The sequence below is a fragment of the Carassius auratus genome, chromosome 38 (genome assembly GCF_003368295.1).
Source record: "Carassius auratus strain Wakin chromosome 38, ASM336829v1, whole genome shotgun sequence".
In the NCBI taxonomy this organism is placed as follows: Eukaryota; Metazoa; Chordata; class Actinopteri; order Cypriniformes; family Cyprinidae; genus Carassius; species Carassius auratus.
The window spans coordinates 17,446,549-17,458,839 of record NC_039280.1 but is presented as its reverse complement, the minus strand read 5'-3'; the positions used below and the strand labels follow the sequence as shown (position 1 = coordinate 17,458,839).

At 37.7% G+C, this 12,291-nt stretch overlaps 3 protein-coding genes across 4 annotated transcripts in view; 2 read left to right on the top strand and 1 right to left on the bottom strand.

Annotated features, from left to right (window-relative positions):
- ppp2r5d (protein phosphatase 2, regulatory subunit B', delta) overlaps positions 1 to 4,227 on the top strand; it is a 29,677-nt gene extending 25,450 nt beyond the window's left edge. The window contains exons 16-17 of one of the 2 annotated variants that reach the window (XM_026224523.1): positions 475 to 585; positions 1,982 to 4,227. In XM_026224523.1, the coding sequence (XP_026080308.1) occupies positions 475 to 585; positions 1,982 to 2,119 (249 nt within the window). In that variant the 3' untranslated portion in view covers positions 2,120 to 4,227. The remainder of the gene's footprint in view (positions 1 to 474; positions 586 to 1,981) is intronic. The other variant, XM_026224524.1, reaches the window with a different exon arrangement.
- mea1 (male-enhanced antigen 1) lies at positions 4,118 to 6,946 on the bottom strand. Its single transcript, XM_026224539.1, has 4 exons — positions 6,806 to 6,946; positions 6,285 to 6,570; positions 6,084 to 6,192; positions 4,118 to 4,833 (listed from the first exon to the last, which is right to left on the bottom strand). The coding sequence occupies exons 2-4, from the start codon at positions 6,558 to 6,560 to the stop codon at positions 4,670 to 4,672; spliced, it is 549 nt and encodes a 182-aa protein (XP_026080324.1). The 5' UTR covers positions 6,561 to 6,570; positions 6,806 to 6,946; the 3' UTR covers positions 4,118 to 4,669.
- Positions 6,947 to 7,653: 707 nt separating this feature from the next.
- Positions 7,654 to 11,611, top strand: dnph1 (2'-deoxynucleoside 5'-phosphate N-hydrolase 1). Its single transcript, XM_026224541.1, has 4 exons — positions 7,654 to 7,922; positions 8,970 to 9,041; positions 10,108 to 10,218; positions 10,347 to 11,611. Exons 1-4 carry the CDS (start codon positions 7,787 to 7,789, stop codon positions 10,463 to 10,465), a joined length of 438 nt encoding a protein of 145 aa, XP_026080326.1. The 5' UTR covers positions 7,654 to 7,786; the 3' UTR covers positions 10,466 to 11,611.
- The last annotated feature ends 680 nt before the right edge of the window (positions 11,612 to 12,291 follow it).

Below are 12,291 nucleotides of genomic sequence, written 5' to 3'. Positions count from 1 at the left end.
TCTATCTAAACATAATAGTTATGCATTCATCTTACTCTTTGTTACTTTCATCTTTTCTACCAAGCTGGGTTTAGGTGTAGGCTGTAATTCAGTAATTCAGTATCACAGTTTTACTGGGAAACTCAGCATAAATGGTTTAAATTTTAATAACCATACAGTTATGTCTGTTTTGGCAAAATTCAGTAAATTAGATACTTTGAAAGGTGCTTTACCTCATCTGATCTTTTTTTTTTTTTTTCAATATATACATATATTTGTGATGTTATGGATGCAAACAAAAAGAATATTAATAATGAATAATCTACATAAAACATTATGTAAAATGACTCGAAACAGTAACGCTAATTTATTTTTGGATGATCCATATCCAAGGCCTTCATAAAACACAATTCTGTATCAGTGCAGTTACAAACAAAATATTGGGTACAGATGTATGTTCAGGTGTGAACTGAGGACATGTTTGTGTGTGTGCAGTATATGATGTATAATGAAGGAGGGATGCCCCTGTACTCAATGGAGACAGAGACCCCAACAGTCGAGGACATCCAGCTGCTGAAGAAGACTGTGGAAACAGAAGCCACACAGGTACAATCAAACACGTAACCCTGGACTAATGTGTGTCAACATGAACGTTTGTTGCACAGCGTCGGTGCCGAACTCATTTCTTAACGTTTGGTGTAGGCTACCTATTAGGGCTGCACGATATTGGGAAAAAATGACATTGAAATATTTTAACATCGCTCGTGTTGTTTGAAGACGGTGAAGGTGAGCGCGCGCGTGCGGCCGGGGCCCTCTCTCTCTCTCTCTCTCTCTCTCTCTCTCTCTCTCTGCCCTGTTAAACCAGGGGGGCAGGGTTTCATATTTTTTGAAGCACCCCTGGGTGCCGCCATTGGCTAGCGGACCCCCACCTGCTGTTAGCATTCCATTGACTCCCATTCATTTTGGCTTCACTTTGACAGCGAATAACTTTACATTTGAGGTATTTAAAGACTCCATTTGTCCATTAATTATTTCTGAAGAAACACAAAAATGTATAAAAGGCTCCATTACCTTGTATCTTATGTTATGTTACCATAGAAGCAGTTTTTGTAAAAAATAGGCTAACGATTGCGTCTTAACCAGCGACTCTCTGTCGAACAGTAGAGAAATTACTGTATGGACATGAGGAGAAGCTCGCAGGCAATCTTTTACTATCTATGAGGCTATCGGGGGGACGTGGAGGCATAAAGTCAAGGGAGATGATTAATCAGAGTACTTACCAAAATGTGCTCCTGTTCACGCTCGCCTTCGGTGGAAGATTTGGTGGGTGATTCAGATTTCTCTTGGCACAGCGGTTAAGAGACTTACAGGTTGCTCACGTGACATTTACGTCATCAAGCTCAGTTTGAGTCTGCGCAGTACGCCCGACCCCCAGGAAGTGCTTGCTTCTAATTTACTTCATTTTTCTCCATTGAATCCAATGGTGTCGCTGTGTCCATTTCTTTTACTGTCTATGTGTTAAACCGACAGGACTTAAAAACACATGCAAATGATAAACTTTCACTCTATGAAGGCTAAGCTGTGCAATTAATCTGCGAATCACATTCGTCATGGGCCGGGGAGCAGCTGGCCCGTACAGTTAATGAATAACGGATCAACTACGACGATTTGATGCGATGTGACTTATCGTGGATTTGTACATCGTGATATCGATGCTTAAACGACACATCGTGCAGCCCTACTACCTAGTGCAACACATGCTTTTCTGGACCTAATAAAGTAAAAAAATCAACTTGCTGCTTTAATAACTAACGTTGTGTAAAATAAACTACAGCTAATTTTAATTTAATGTTTGCTTTTCAGTCCAGCAGCATCAAATCAGTGTTAAAGGGAAAGGCTTAAAAACGATGTGTTCTGCTGAATGTCAAAACTGAAGTATACTTTGGTCTCTAGTCTAGCTGCGAGGTGCACTGTCTCAGTAATTTAACCGTTCTCTTTCCAGGGGGTAAAAGAAATCAAGAAAGATAAAGTTTTGATGAGGCGAAAGTCTGAGCTGCCGCAGGACGTGTATACTATAAAAGCCCTGGAAGCTCACAAGCGAGCGGAAGAGTATCTGACGGCCAACCAGGAAGCCCTCTGACCGGGGAGCACCGCCACCCTCCACCGCGCCCCTCTCATCTTGGTCCAAAATCATCGCCTGCTGTGACCCACCTCTCTATTCCTCTGCCTCTATCTATACTCTTCCTCCCTCACTGTTGGAGAGCCCCGTCTGTAAAAATCCAGCCCGCAGAGCAGTAGAGAGCCCCCCTGAACTCTGTCCCACCCCCTATGTGCGCACAAACGCTTTCCAAAGTCTTCACAAACCCATGGCTGCTGATCCTCACATCCAGCTGAATCTGTTAGAAAGCAGTGTGGGTTACAAATAATCAAAGTATGCTCTTCTCCTGCTTTGTTTTTTCTCCACACTCCACTTCATTTTGCCCAATTTATGCCGTCTCCATTTGTCCGCATGCTTCCGTCCCGTTCTTACCCCTGCTTGAGAGCTTCTCCTGTACTCCAGTTCACTGCTGCTGTGAATCTGTTTGCAATGAAGGAGCCACACTTAACTAAGTGAATCATGTTACTTAAGACGGAGTAACAAGACTGTGACCCGTGTGGGGGCTATTCTTGACATTCAAACAAAAAACTACATGGAGCAACTTGTTCCTTACTAAGAAGCTTTATGAAATAAATGCAAATTGGAGATATGCCCATCAATTTCAGATGCTTTCCTAGATATACACCTGAAATAGTTTCTCGGTAGTGGCCTGTGCTGTAAAAGCTTCAGGTAGTCATCTGAAGAAGTCATTTTTGAGTTCACGGCCACATATTAAAGAGGCAGAGGCTGAAGAGTTCAACGTCATCCGTTTGCTGTTTTCCCAGTGATTGAGTTAATGATTGTCAGAAACAAGAAAAAGGGAGATTTAAGCAATCATCTCTATACACACCACCAGCAGAGCGCTTGATGAAAATGCTGTAAAAGTAACGTTAGTAGCGGAAAAGACAAGAATGTGCTTTAAACGCATGCACCAATCTGTGTTTTTATTTCTTTAACCGATACCCATCAGCACGAAACGTCCTTTATTTTTCACCGCCTAGCGTCAGCAAGGTGTCTTGGTTTGTCTTCATAGGTTTCTGTGATGTATGAAAACTAGACAAGAATGAAAAACAAACTCCCGTCGAGTCTTTAAAAAGGCTCGGGAACTACTGTCATGACAAAAATCATGTTTTTTTTTTTTTTCTTCACTTTAGCCTAAGCAATATTTTTTTTCCAGGAGTTAGAACAGAATGGAGGACTTGCACTGGTCTAGTGTACGATCAAGCGCTATACAATCCTCCTGGTAGGACTATATACTTGCAGAGAAAAGAAACTCGCTTACCTGTCCAGGCTTTATATATGGAAAACCGACAGTCTGCAGTTGCTGTCGCAAATACTTGTGTACTGTATATTGTCATGTATACTGCTTATGATTGCTTCCTTGCCCACCCCATACCCTCTTCCTGCCCTAAGTTCATCTTTTCTTTCATTCTGTTTGCTTGATCGACTTCATTCTGATGCATGATGTCCCCTCTCTGTTGTCACTTTGATCATTCCAATAGTGAGGGAACACTAACTCCTCGCACTGGCTGCTGGACAATGCAAAACGGCTTCGCATTTTTAGCTCAAAGGTCTCGCTGTAATTCACCCAGATGTCCACTTGCTGTGCATTCACGCTGCTACACTTCTTCTATCGCTCCAAACTTGTGCTTTTACAGCCTATTAGTATGGAGTGAAGAGGTGAAGTCTCTAAATCATTAGCTGTTTGAAGTGTTTTATCTCCGCCTATCAGCGTATGACCTATCCGTGCAATCAAGAGCATGAATTGCCAACTTTGTTGCCTCTAAATAATCGACCAAAACATTCCAGAAACAATCAGAGGCAACTTCACTCTTGAACGCATCATGCTTCCTTTCTCAGTGCAGCTTGACAGGCGGATGGGGCCGTGTTCAGCTTGTCCGGCAGCAGCAAGAAACTAAGAACGTATGGGTCTCTCCACACTCATCCGTCCCTTTCCCTCCTTCCCAAGTCTGACACTAATCTCAAGCTGCTTTCCAGGTCATATGTACATATGTTGTACTTTAATTAGGTTGAGCATTACATAGTATGAAAGTCATATTTTGTACAGATGTTCATGTATGTACAGAACAAAAATAAAGAAACACAAAAGATGTGACGGCCGTTTGTGTTGCTCCGGCCGTGTGAGAAATATAAAGGATCAGTCACTCATTGCACAGGTATCAACAACAGTCAGATTAATGGAGATGTGAGTATTACAGAGATGCACCATTACATGTGTATACAGTCATACAAAAGCAACCACTAAGTTTAGCTAAATTCTTCACTTTACAAAATAAAAAGAAAGCAAAAGAACACTCTGCATCATTAATACAACTGGGTTGAAAAGCATTTGGGATGTTTTTAGGACAGTTCTGCATCAACTGGACACTGGCTGTGCATCGGTTCAAAGCAATTAAAAGCAAGCAATTCAATTTCAGTCCACGGTTTGAATAAACCACAACTAAAGTGATGAATGCCCTTTGATTTGTGTGCGATGTCAGAAGCTCCGTTTCATGTTTGTGCAGTAGGTGAGATGAGGCTCTTGAAAGGGTTTCACTTGCGTTCCAGTCTCAGGCCTGCAGAGCTCTGTCTGGACTGAAGCGTCTGCTGGACCATGTCCTTCCACTGGTCATCAGAGATCTCCTGGGCCCAGGCAGGGATTCCCAGAGTCGGCAAATTTATTGCCGCCATGGTCCTTTTCACCAGCTCAACGTGATCTGTGAAAGAGAAACTATTAAATATCTAACATATACTGGTACCTACCTAATAAGTTGTTAAACAATCGCTTAAAAAAAAAAAAAAAAATGTTTACATAATATCTGTTTGTGTACTGTGTATATAAATACACATACATGCATTTAAGAAAAATATTTTACATTTTTATATTGAATATATTTATATGTGATATAATTTGTATGAATATAAATATATACATGTAAATATTTTCTAAATAGATGCTATATGTGTGTGTTTATGTATACTTAATAAATATAAATGGTGCACAAACATGTAAACAAAAACTTTTATTTTGAATGCGATTAATTGTTCGACAGCACTAATTGTTAACACATTTTATAATGCTAATATCAACTAGTAAATGTTGGTAGATATTAGAGCTTTATTATTATTTTAAATGTATCTTTGTTGGTATAAGTTAATGGGTATTTTATTGTGCATGCTTATTTTGTCTTTAGTTTACCTTTGCTGTCATCTACTGATCATTTTATATCTTTAAAAACACTTAATATAATCTATGGTAGAGAAAACAAAATACAGAATAATGTGATGCCTTACTTAAACTTTTATCAGGACTGACTTTAGGGTTTTATTTTACATTTAAGGAAAACGGTACAGATTTTTAATACTACACAGTGAAAGGCCACAACATGGATCATCTGTTTGTCAACTTATAAACTAAATCTTTACTGGGTGTTTAATTATTCAACCGGTTATTTCAAACAGCACATTTTCTGTATTAAATATTACTGTTTTTTGTTCTTTCATCATTTCACCTTGTTTATTCCAATTGCGCATTTTAAAAAAACTAACAAAAAACTAATATTACTCTGTTAAATTCAACAAGTTTGGTTGTGCATTAGTTTTTTATAAACAGTGCTAGTATTACTTAAATTAAATTCAACAATTTAGTGTACTTTACTAGCATTAAGTTGTATTCTTTATAATGGCCATTTAAAATATTAGTCAACCAAGTAGAGTCAGATTTACAAGTATATCATTTTTCACAACAGCTTAAAAGAAAATCATGTTACAATATTTTAAAATCTTCGTGGATTATAGCATATTAAAGATCGGTTATGACATGATTTACATGATACTTTAAACAAAAAGCTTTTTCTTCTTTTTAATAGCTGATTTGTTCTATATTTTGGTCCCTCACTGACAGAACTCATGCCTCAGTGTGTGTGTGTGTGTGAGACCCCAGTGTGAAGTCTGCTCTTGTCCTCACCTGGATCCATAGGAATGGACGCGTGACTTCTTTGGGCAGCAGCTCCTTCAGGATCCTCCTCTTCATCGCTGTCAGGAGGAGGCGCCTGTGGCAGGAACAGACCCATGGCCTGCAAAAAAGATCGTGATGTTGACAAGCAGTTCATTTATGAAAGTAATCAGCGAGTAAACCACCCTGGTTAAAAAGAAAGCCTCCCTGTACCTCTATTCTGTCCTGGACGTCCTGCAGCTGCTCTGCGGCGGTCCCCTCGTCCGCGGGCTCTGTGTGTGAGCCGTTTATCCCGTCCGGGTCTTGATTCAGAGGCTGGTAGTAGTATCCAGTAGTGTCCTCCTCCTCCCCCTCCTCCTCCAGGTCCTCCCCGCTCCAGTCCTCCGGCTCTGCGGGCTCCGAGGGCTCTGAGGCCCGCTCCTGCAGCTCCTCCTCGGGCTTCGGTAAGATTCTCTCGGGACCCATCTCTCCGGCCCTCGCCACTTCCATTCACCAGCAGCTAACAGACACAGCGAGACCTTCAGTTCTGTTAAACCCCTGCCCGCCTCTTGACGTGTTACAACATATGTGTTTTATACATGTCTATAAGTAATTTGCGTTGTACAGAGTCAACATCCACCTGTCACAAAGTAATCTTGCGATTAAAATCCTGTTCCAGGATATTGACTAACGAATACGACTGTTTACCACACAAAGAAACCTGTTGTAAATAATCTCAGATGATTTTCTCTTACCCGTTTCTTCTGTGGAGTTCTTTTATCCAAATATATTTAGTAGCTGTATCTTTAGCTGGGAGCTATCATTTGCTTCCGGTACTGCGCAGAAACACAACTGCGCATTGATTGCGTCACGTGCTAAGCGACTGAATGTTAAAAAATAAGCGAGTTTTGTTTTGTTGGTAATCTCTGATTTTTAAAAAATGTATTTTAACCTTAATATCAGCTTCTCTTCTATTTGTGTTCGTGAATCCATGCTTTTATTCTGCTTTGTCCTGCCTCTGATAAACTGTATATATATGCTATATATATATAAGTAAAATACAAAATATATAAAATCTTTTAATTAAAAAACCATCAGTTAATGAGTTAATGGATTTGTTGTTTTCTTGTCTTTTAATCTCTCGTTCTCTGTCTGTGTAATTATTGTTGAGTGCTGTTTGTTTTATGTGCTTGTTTATCAATAAATAAATAAATAAATGCAACTAACTGCAGAGATGTAGTCAGTCATTCGGATTTGTAAATCGTTTGTATGATTTTCATTTTGAACCTAATGATTTGGTTACATTTAATGTATATTAAAGCAATTTTTAAAATGACAAACTAAAGAGTTATACATCTTAAACATAAACAATGTATTTTTTTTATTTATTTAGCAAATTATAGTTTGTCATTTGATATGTTGCTCTTGTTCTACATGTTTCTTATTATTTCATAAATAAACAAGTAAAGAAATTAATCTACGAGGTCTAATAATTAAATAATTTTGAGTTAATTTTAATAATCAATGAAAACATGTTTTACAATAATGAGTTATGACGTGTGTGAACGTCGCCACACATACACACACGTCACGGTGGCGTTTTTCCACGTCACGTGTGTTTGAGCGGGAAATGACCTGCTGCAGATCGCCTTGCTTTTTCCGGTGAAAGCTGCGAGCTCCTGTTGAAGAAAACCACTCTTGTATTATTATCAAATAGAACGAGAAATTAGCTAAGTATGAACATATATTTTTGCGGAAGCATCCGCGGAGGAAGACAAGACGTGAATATTTACCAGAGAATAGTGAAGAAGTTGCAGCAGTATGGCACGGTTTTGACGGAGCACGTGAGCTCTGGTAGTCTGTCTGAAAAGGGTGATTCACTTCTGCTCTCAGAATATTCCTATTAAATAACTATCCATGTAGCATTGTTTGGTGTGTGAATAACTTCAAACGCTTCTATAAAACGGTTATTCCACATAACAGTTAACGTTACGTAGTAAGGTTTCAAAAAATAAAACCTAGCAAATGAAGTGTGATGGTATTAAAAACATTATTCTTCCGCCAAACAATATTGTAGTTCCACAGAAACGGTTATGCTTGCCGAGCAACACACAGAAGTAAACAGTGTACAGTGGGGCTCGAAAGTTTGGGAAGCCTTGGTTCTTAATACTGTGTGCTGTTACCTGATGATCCACGACTGTCTTTCTATTTTGTGATGGTTGTGCATGAGTCCTTTGTTTGTTCTGAACAAACTTATACTGAGAAATGTTATTCAGAAAAATCCTTCAGGTCCTGCAGTTTCTACATATGTAAACCCTTTTCAGCAGTGACTATGATTTTGAGATCTATCCTTTCACACTAAGGACAATTGAGGCACTCGAACACAACTACCGGTATTAAAAAAGGTTCAGATATCCAGGAAACAAGATGTATTTAGAGCTGGGGGATGATTGTAAAATTAAATTGTAAATTGGTAAATGTACTTAATTTGTGTTCCGGAAAACATACAATTATCTTCTGTTGCTTACGAAGGGCAGAACTAAATGGAAAAAAATTATATTTAAACAAAATAAGAAAAATTTGGCGTTTAAAAGTTTTCACCCCCCAGCTCTTAATGCGTTTTTTTTTTTTTTTTGTGTTGTGTACTAAATGTAAACAATTTTTATGTACAATATCTTACTCAGGACAGTACTAAATAAAAAAATAACATGCATTTAGTATGATCTCTCTTATTTTTTTAAGATTATTCACATTTTCAAAGATTCTGTAAGGGGTGCCCAAACTTTCGAGCCACACTGTTTGTTTGTAGAGTAATTTACAACAGCTGCGAATGCGGCTCAGCCAATCAGAATCAAGGACAGGAACTATGTGTTTTATAAAGATGATCGCAGGTCAGCACTGAACACTTTGCTTGTCCAGGTGAAGATGCGGCTTTGGATGGAGATAAAGCCATTCATGATCGAGATGTGGAGTGGCTGATGAAGTCTGATGGTGAGAGATCATATGACACGTTCATAATTTTGACATTGCATTTAAACGTGTTGTTCCTCTGGAACTAATAATATAGTCAACCGTTTTCAATCAAGTGGCATTTATACATTTTGTTTGTAAAGGTTTCAAGTGAAGTGAATGTGGTTCTCTGCTGGACACCTGTGTGAACTTGAGCAGATACTTCCACTAAAGTCACCAAAACCTCATGGAAACTTTTATATTTTGTTATCCGCTGTAGTAATATTCATTTTTAATTGTGATTTACAGTGTCAGTTTTCTCAGTTCCTGGAGGGCCACAGCTCTGCACAGTTTAAACACACCTGATCCAGCTGATCAAGGTCTTCAGGATCAATAGAAACTAACAAAGAAGGTGTAGAGCCGTGGCCCTCCTGGTATAAGTACTTCATGGGTCACTGTAGCATATTAAAACCACCATTGTGAGATTCATATTTTATATACTGTAATTTAAAGAGGCAAAGTGCATTGATGTTGATAATTTACCCTGCCATGAAATAGTCCAAATGTATTTCATTCCATACTATATTGACCATAAAATCCCTATGTATCAAATATGATACAAAACACTTATGCATAAAACAAATTAAGAAAGAAAAAAAAAAAAATATATATATATATATAATGTTCATAAGTACACTAAAATAAGTAAATAAATAAAAATAAATACAACTAAAACAAGTAAATAACTTTTAATTTAGAGGCCCCATCTGAGCTGATATGTATATGGCCAAAAAGTCATATGAATTTCTGTTTCATTGAGAATCAGTGAGGTCTTTATGACAAACTACTTGCATATAAATATGAGTTGTCTCTCTCTATATCTCCAGGTAATGTGTCTTAACAAGATAAACTATGAATGTTCAAAACATCTAATGCAATTATGTATTCTTACATTTACATAAAAAATAAACATTCCAAAACTTAAAGAAGGATTTACAATTACAATAGAAGGTCTTTTACTTGAAACCTTTTAGCATTAACCTGGTCCTTAGTTGCTCTTGACTGTCTTGGTTCTGTTGTATCAGTGTTGTTTTCGGTCTCGTCTCAGTGATCGTAGCGGAGGTGACACAGCCGTCTTTAGGAGTGGGGTATGAGCTCGGCCGAGCTGTGGCACTCAACAAAAGGGTTTTCTGTCTCTTCAGACCTTCTTCTGGAAAAGGTATGAAGACTTTCACACGTGACACTGGTTTTGACAGGTTTCATGAGATTCACGGCAGGTGTTTAGACAGATATCCACCTAGATACAGTATTATTCATCTCCCTCCCTCCCTCCCTCCCTCCCTCCAGTGCTGTCTGCCATGATCAGAGGAGCGTCCACAAACTCTCTCTTCCAAGTCCAGGACTACACAGAGGATGAAGTCGAGAGGATCTTGGAGAAATATTTTGATTCTATCGCCAAGAATTGAAGAGCATATTTCAGCAAATCATAACAGATAAGCACAACTTCTGTATGCTTCTCCTCTCATTTTAGAAAGTCAGTAGGACTTGGAAATTAAGTGGTGTATTGCTACTTACTTGTGAATAAATGTTTTTCAGCTAAACACCGGTGTTACACTGGGTTATATACTGTTAATCAATGATGGTGCATAAATATCACACTGTTGGGAGTATCCAGAAAAAAGGTTGAGATCCACATACTGTCATTGTTTTGAATTGTCCACCAGGGGTCACTTGATGTCTTTTTACTACAGTATTCAGAGTGCACAGATAAAGTAGGTTAATTAAATTCACAAGTTCAGAATGTCACAAGACAAAGCCAAACGTTTTCTTTCTTTTTTCGGGGCTCAAAACTGTCAGTATGCATTATGGCACTGTTTATGTCTTCATTATGTGATTCAGGGCTAAAAGGGATGTAGTGTGTTGCATAAAGTAAATTTAATCATGGCATTGTTTTAGACATGGTGTTCAGCTATTACACAGTTAAAAACTTTAATACACAAGGATCTGTATAAAAATACACATTACAATAAAAAACAAATATACATTTCAACAATAAATTACATAAATTATATTTACACGTAAGGATACTGTTGTTATTGTATAATTATCTATCACAAAAATCATCGCATGAAATTCATCTCACTATACTGCTTAAAAAAGCATCACTGTAATGTTAAATATGTTAAACATTGCATTTTCATTTAAAAAAAAAAATCATAAAGCAAGTACTCAAAGAATAAAACTTACTTAGCATATACTCACATTGAAATATTTTACAGTTTGAACACTTGGCGAAAATGGCTACACACAAACCTGAAATTAAAAGCTCTTTTAGTAATATGGCTTAATTGTATACATACAGTACTAAAGTAACACACGATGGAAGTTTGATATATTTGAGTGGTTCAGTGCTTCCCTTTATTTGACATGCAGTCCATTAGTGCTACTGTTTACTCTGAGTACAGACGTCATATCAACAAATACAGAAGCTCTCCGGCTGTGTGTACCTTGAAGTCAATATGATACAGCATCTGCAACCCACCTTACCTTCATAATGGGTCATACTGTATTCCCTGCTGATACAATATATTAAAATGAGAAAGAGTAACGTGTGATTAAAGTTGATCAATTTTCAACCAACTGAGTATTGGAAAGTGCTCTCCAAATGGAAATCAAGAAAGCCCTGAAGCCCCGAGAAAGTCTGTTTCCTCTATAATAATTCTCTTGATTTGTTTATTTTTATAATTTTATTTATATTTTGTAAAACCTTACACTAAAGACCCCATTAGTTGACAATACCTAATGCATTTACTTAAAGTTACTATCAATTAGATATTTTTTACATTTATTTATTAATCTTAGTTGTTGTTAAAATATAGTTCAGGTTAGCTTAGGCATATTAAATAATATTAACAGATATTTTGAATTTAATTACTAATGTTGAAATGAACATTAAAGGGATGGTTCACCCAAAAATGAAAATCTGATGTTTATCTGTTCACAGCCAAGATGTAGGTGACTGCTTCTTCAGTAGAACACAAACGAAGATTTTTAACTTCAACTGTTGCAGAAATCTATCAGTCTTATAATTAGGCTGCATGGACTTGAGAGTAAAAAAATATTCACAGACAAAACCGAATTAAACACAGCGGCTCGTGACGATACGTCGAGGTCTTAAGACATGAACCGATCAGTCTGTGCTAGAAACTGAACAGTATTTATATCGTTTTTTACCGTTGATGCACCGCAATGTCCCACTATCTTGAGTGCGTTCACAACATCTGGCATGTGA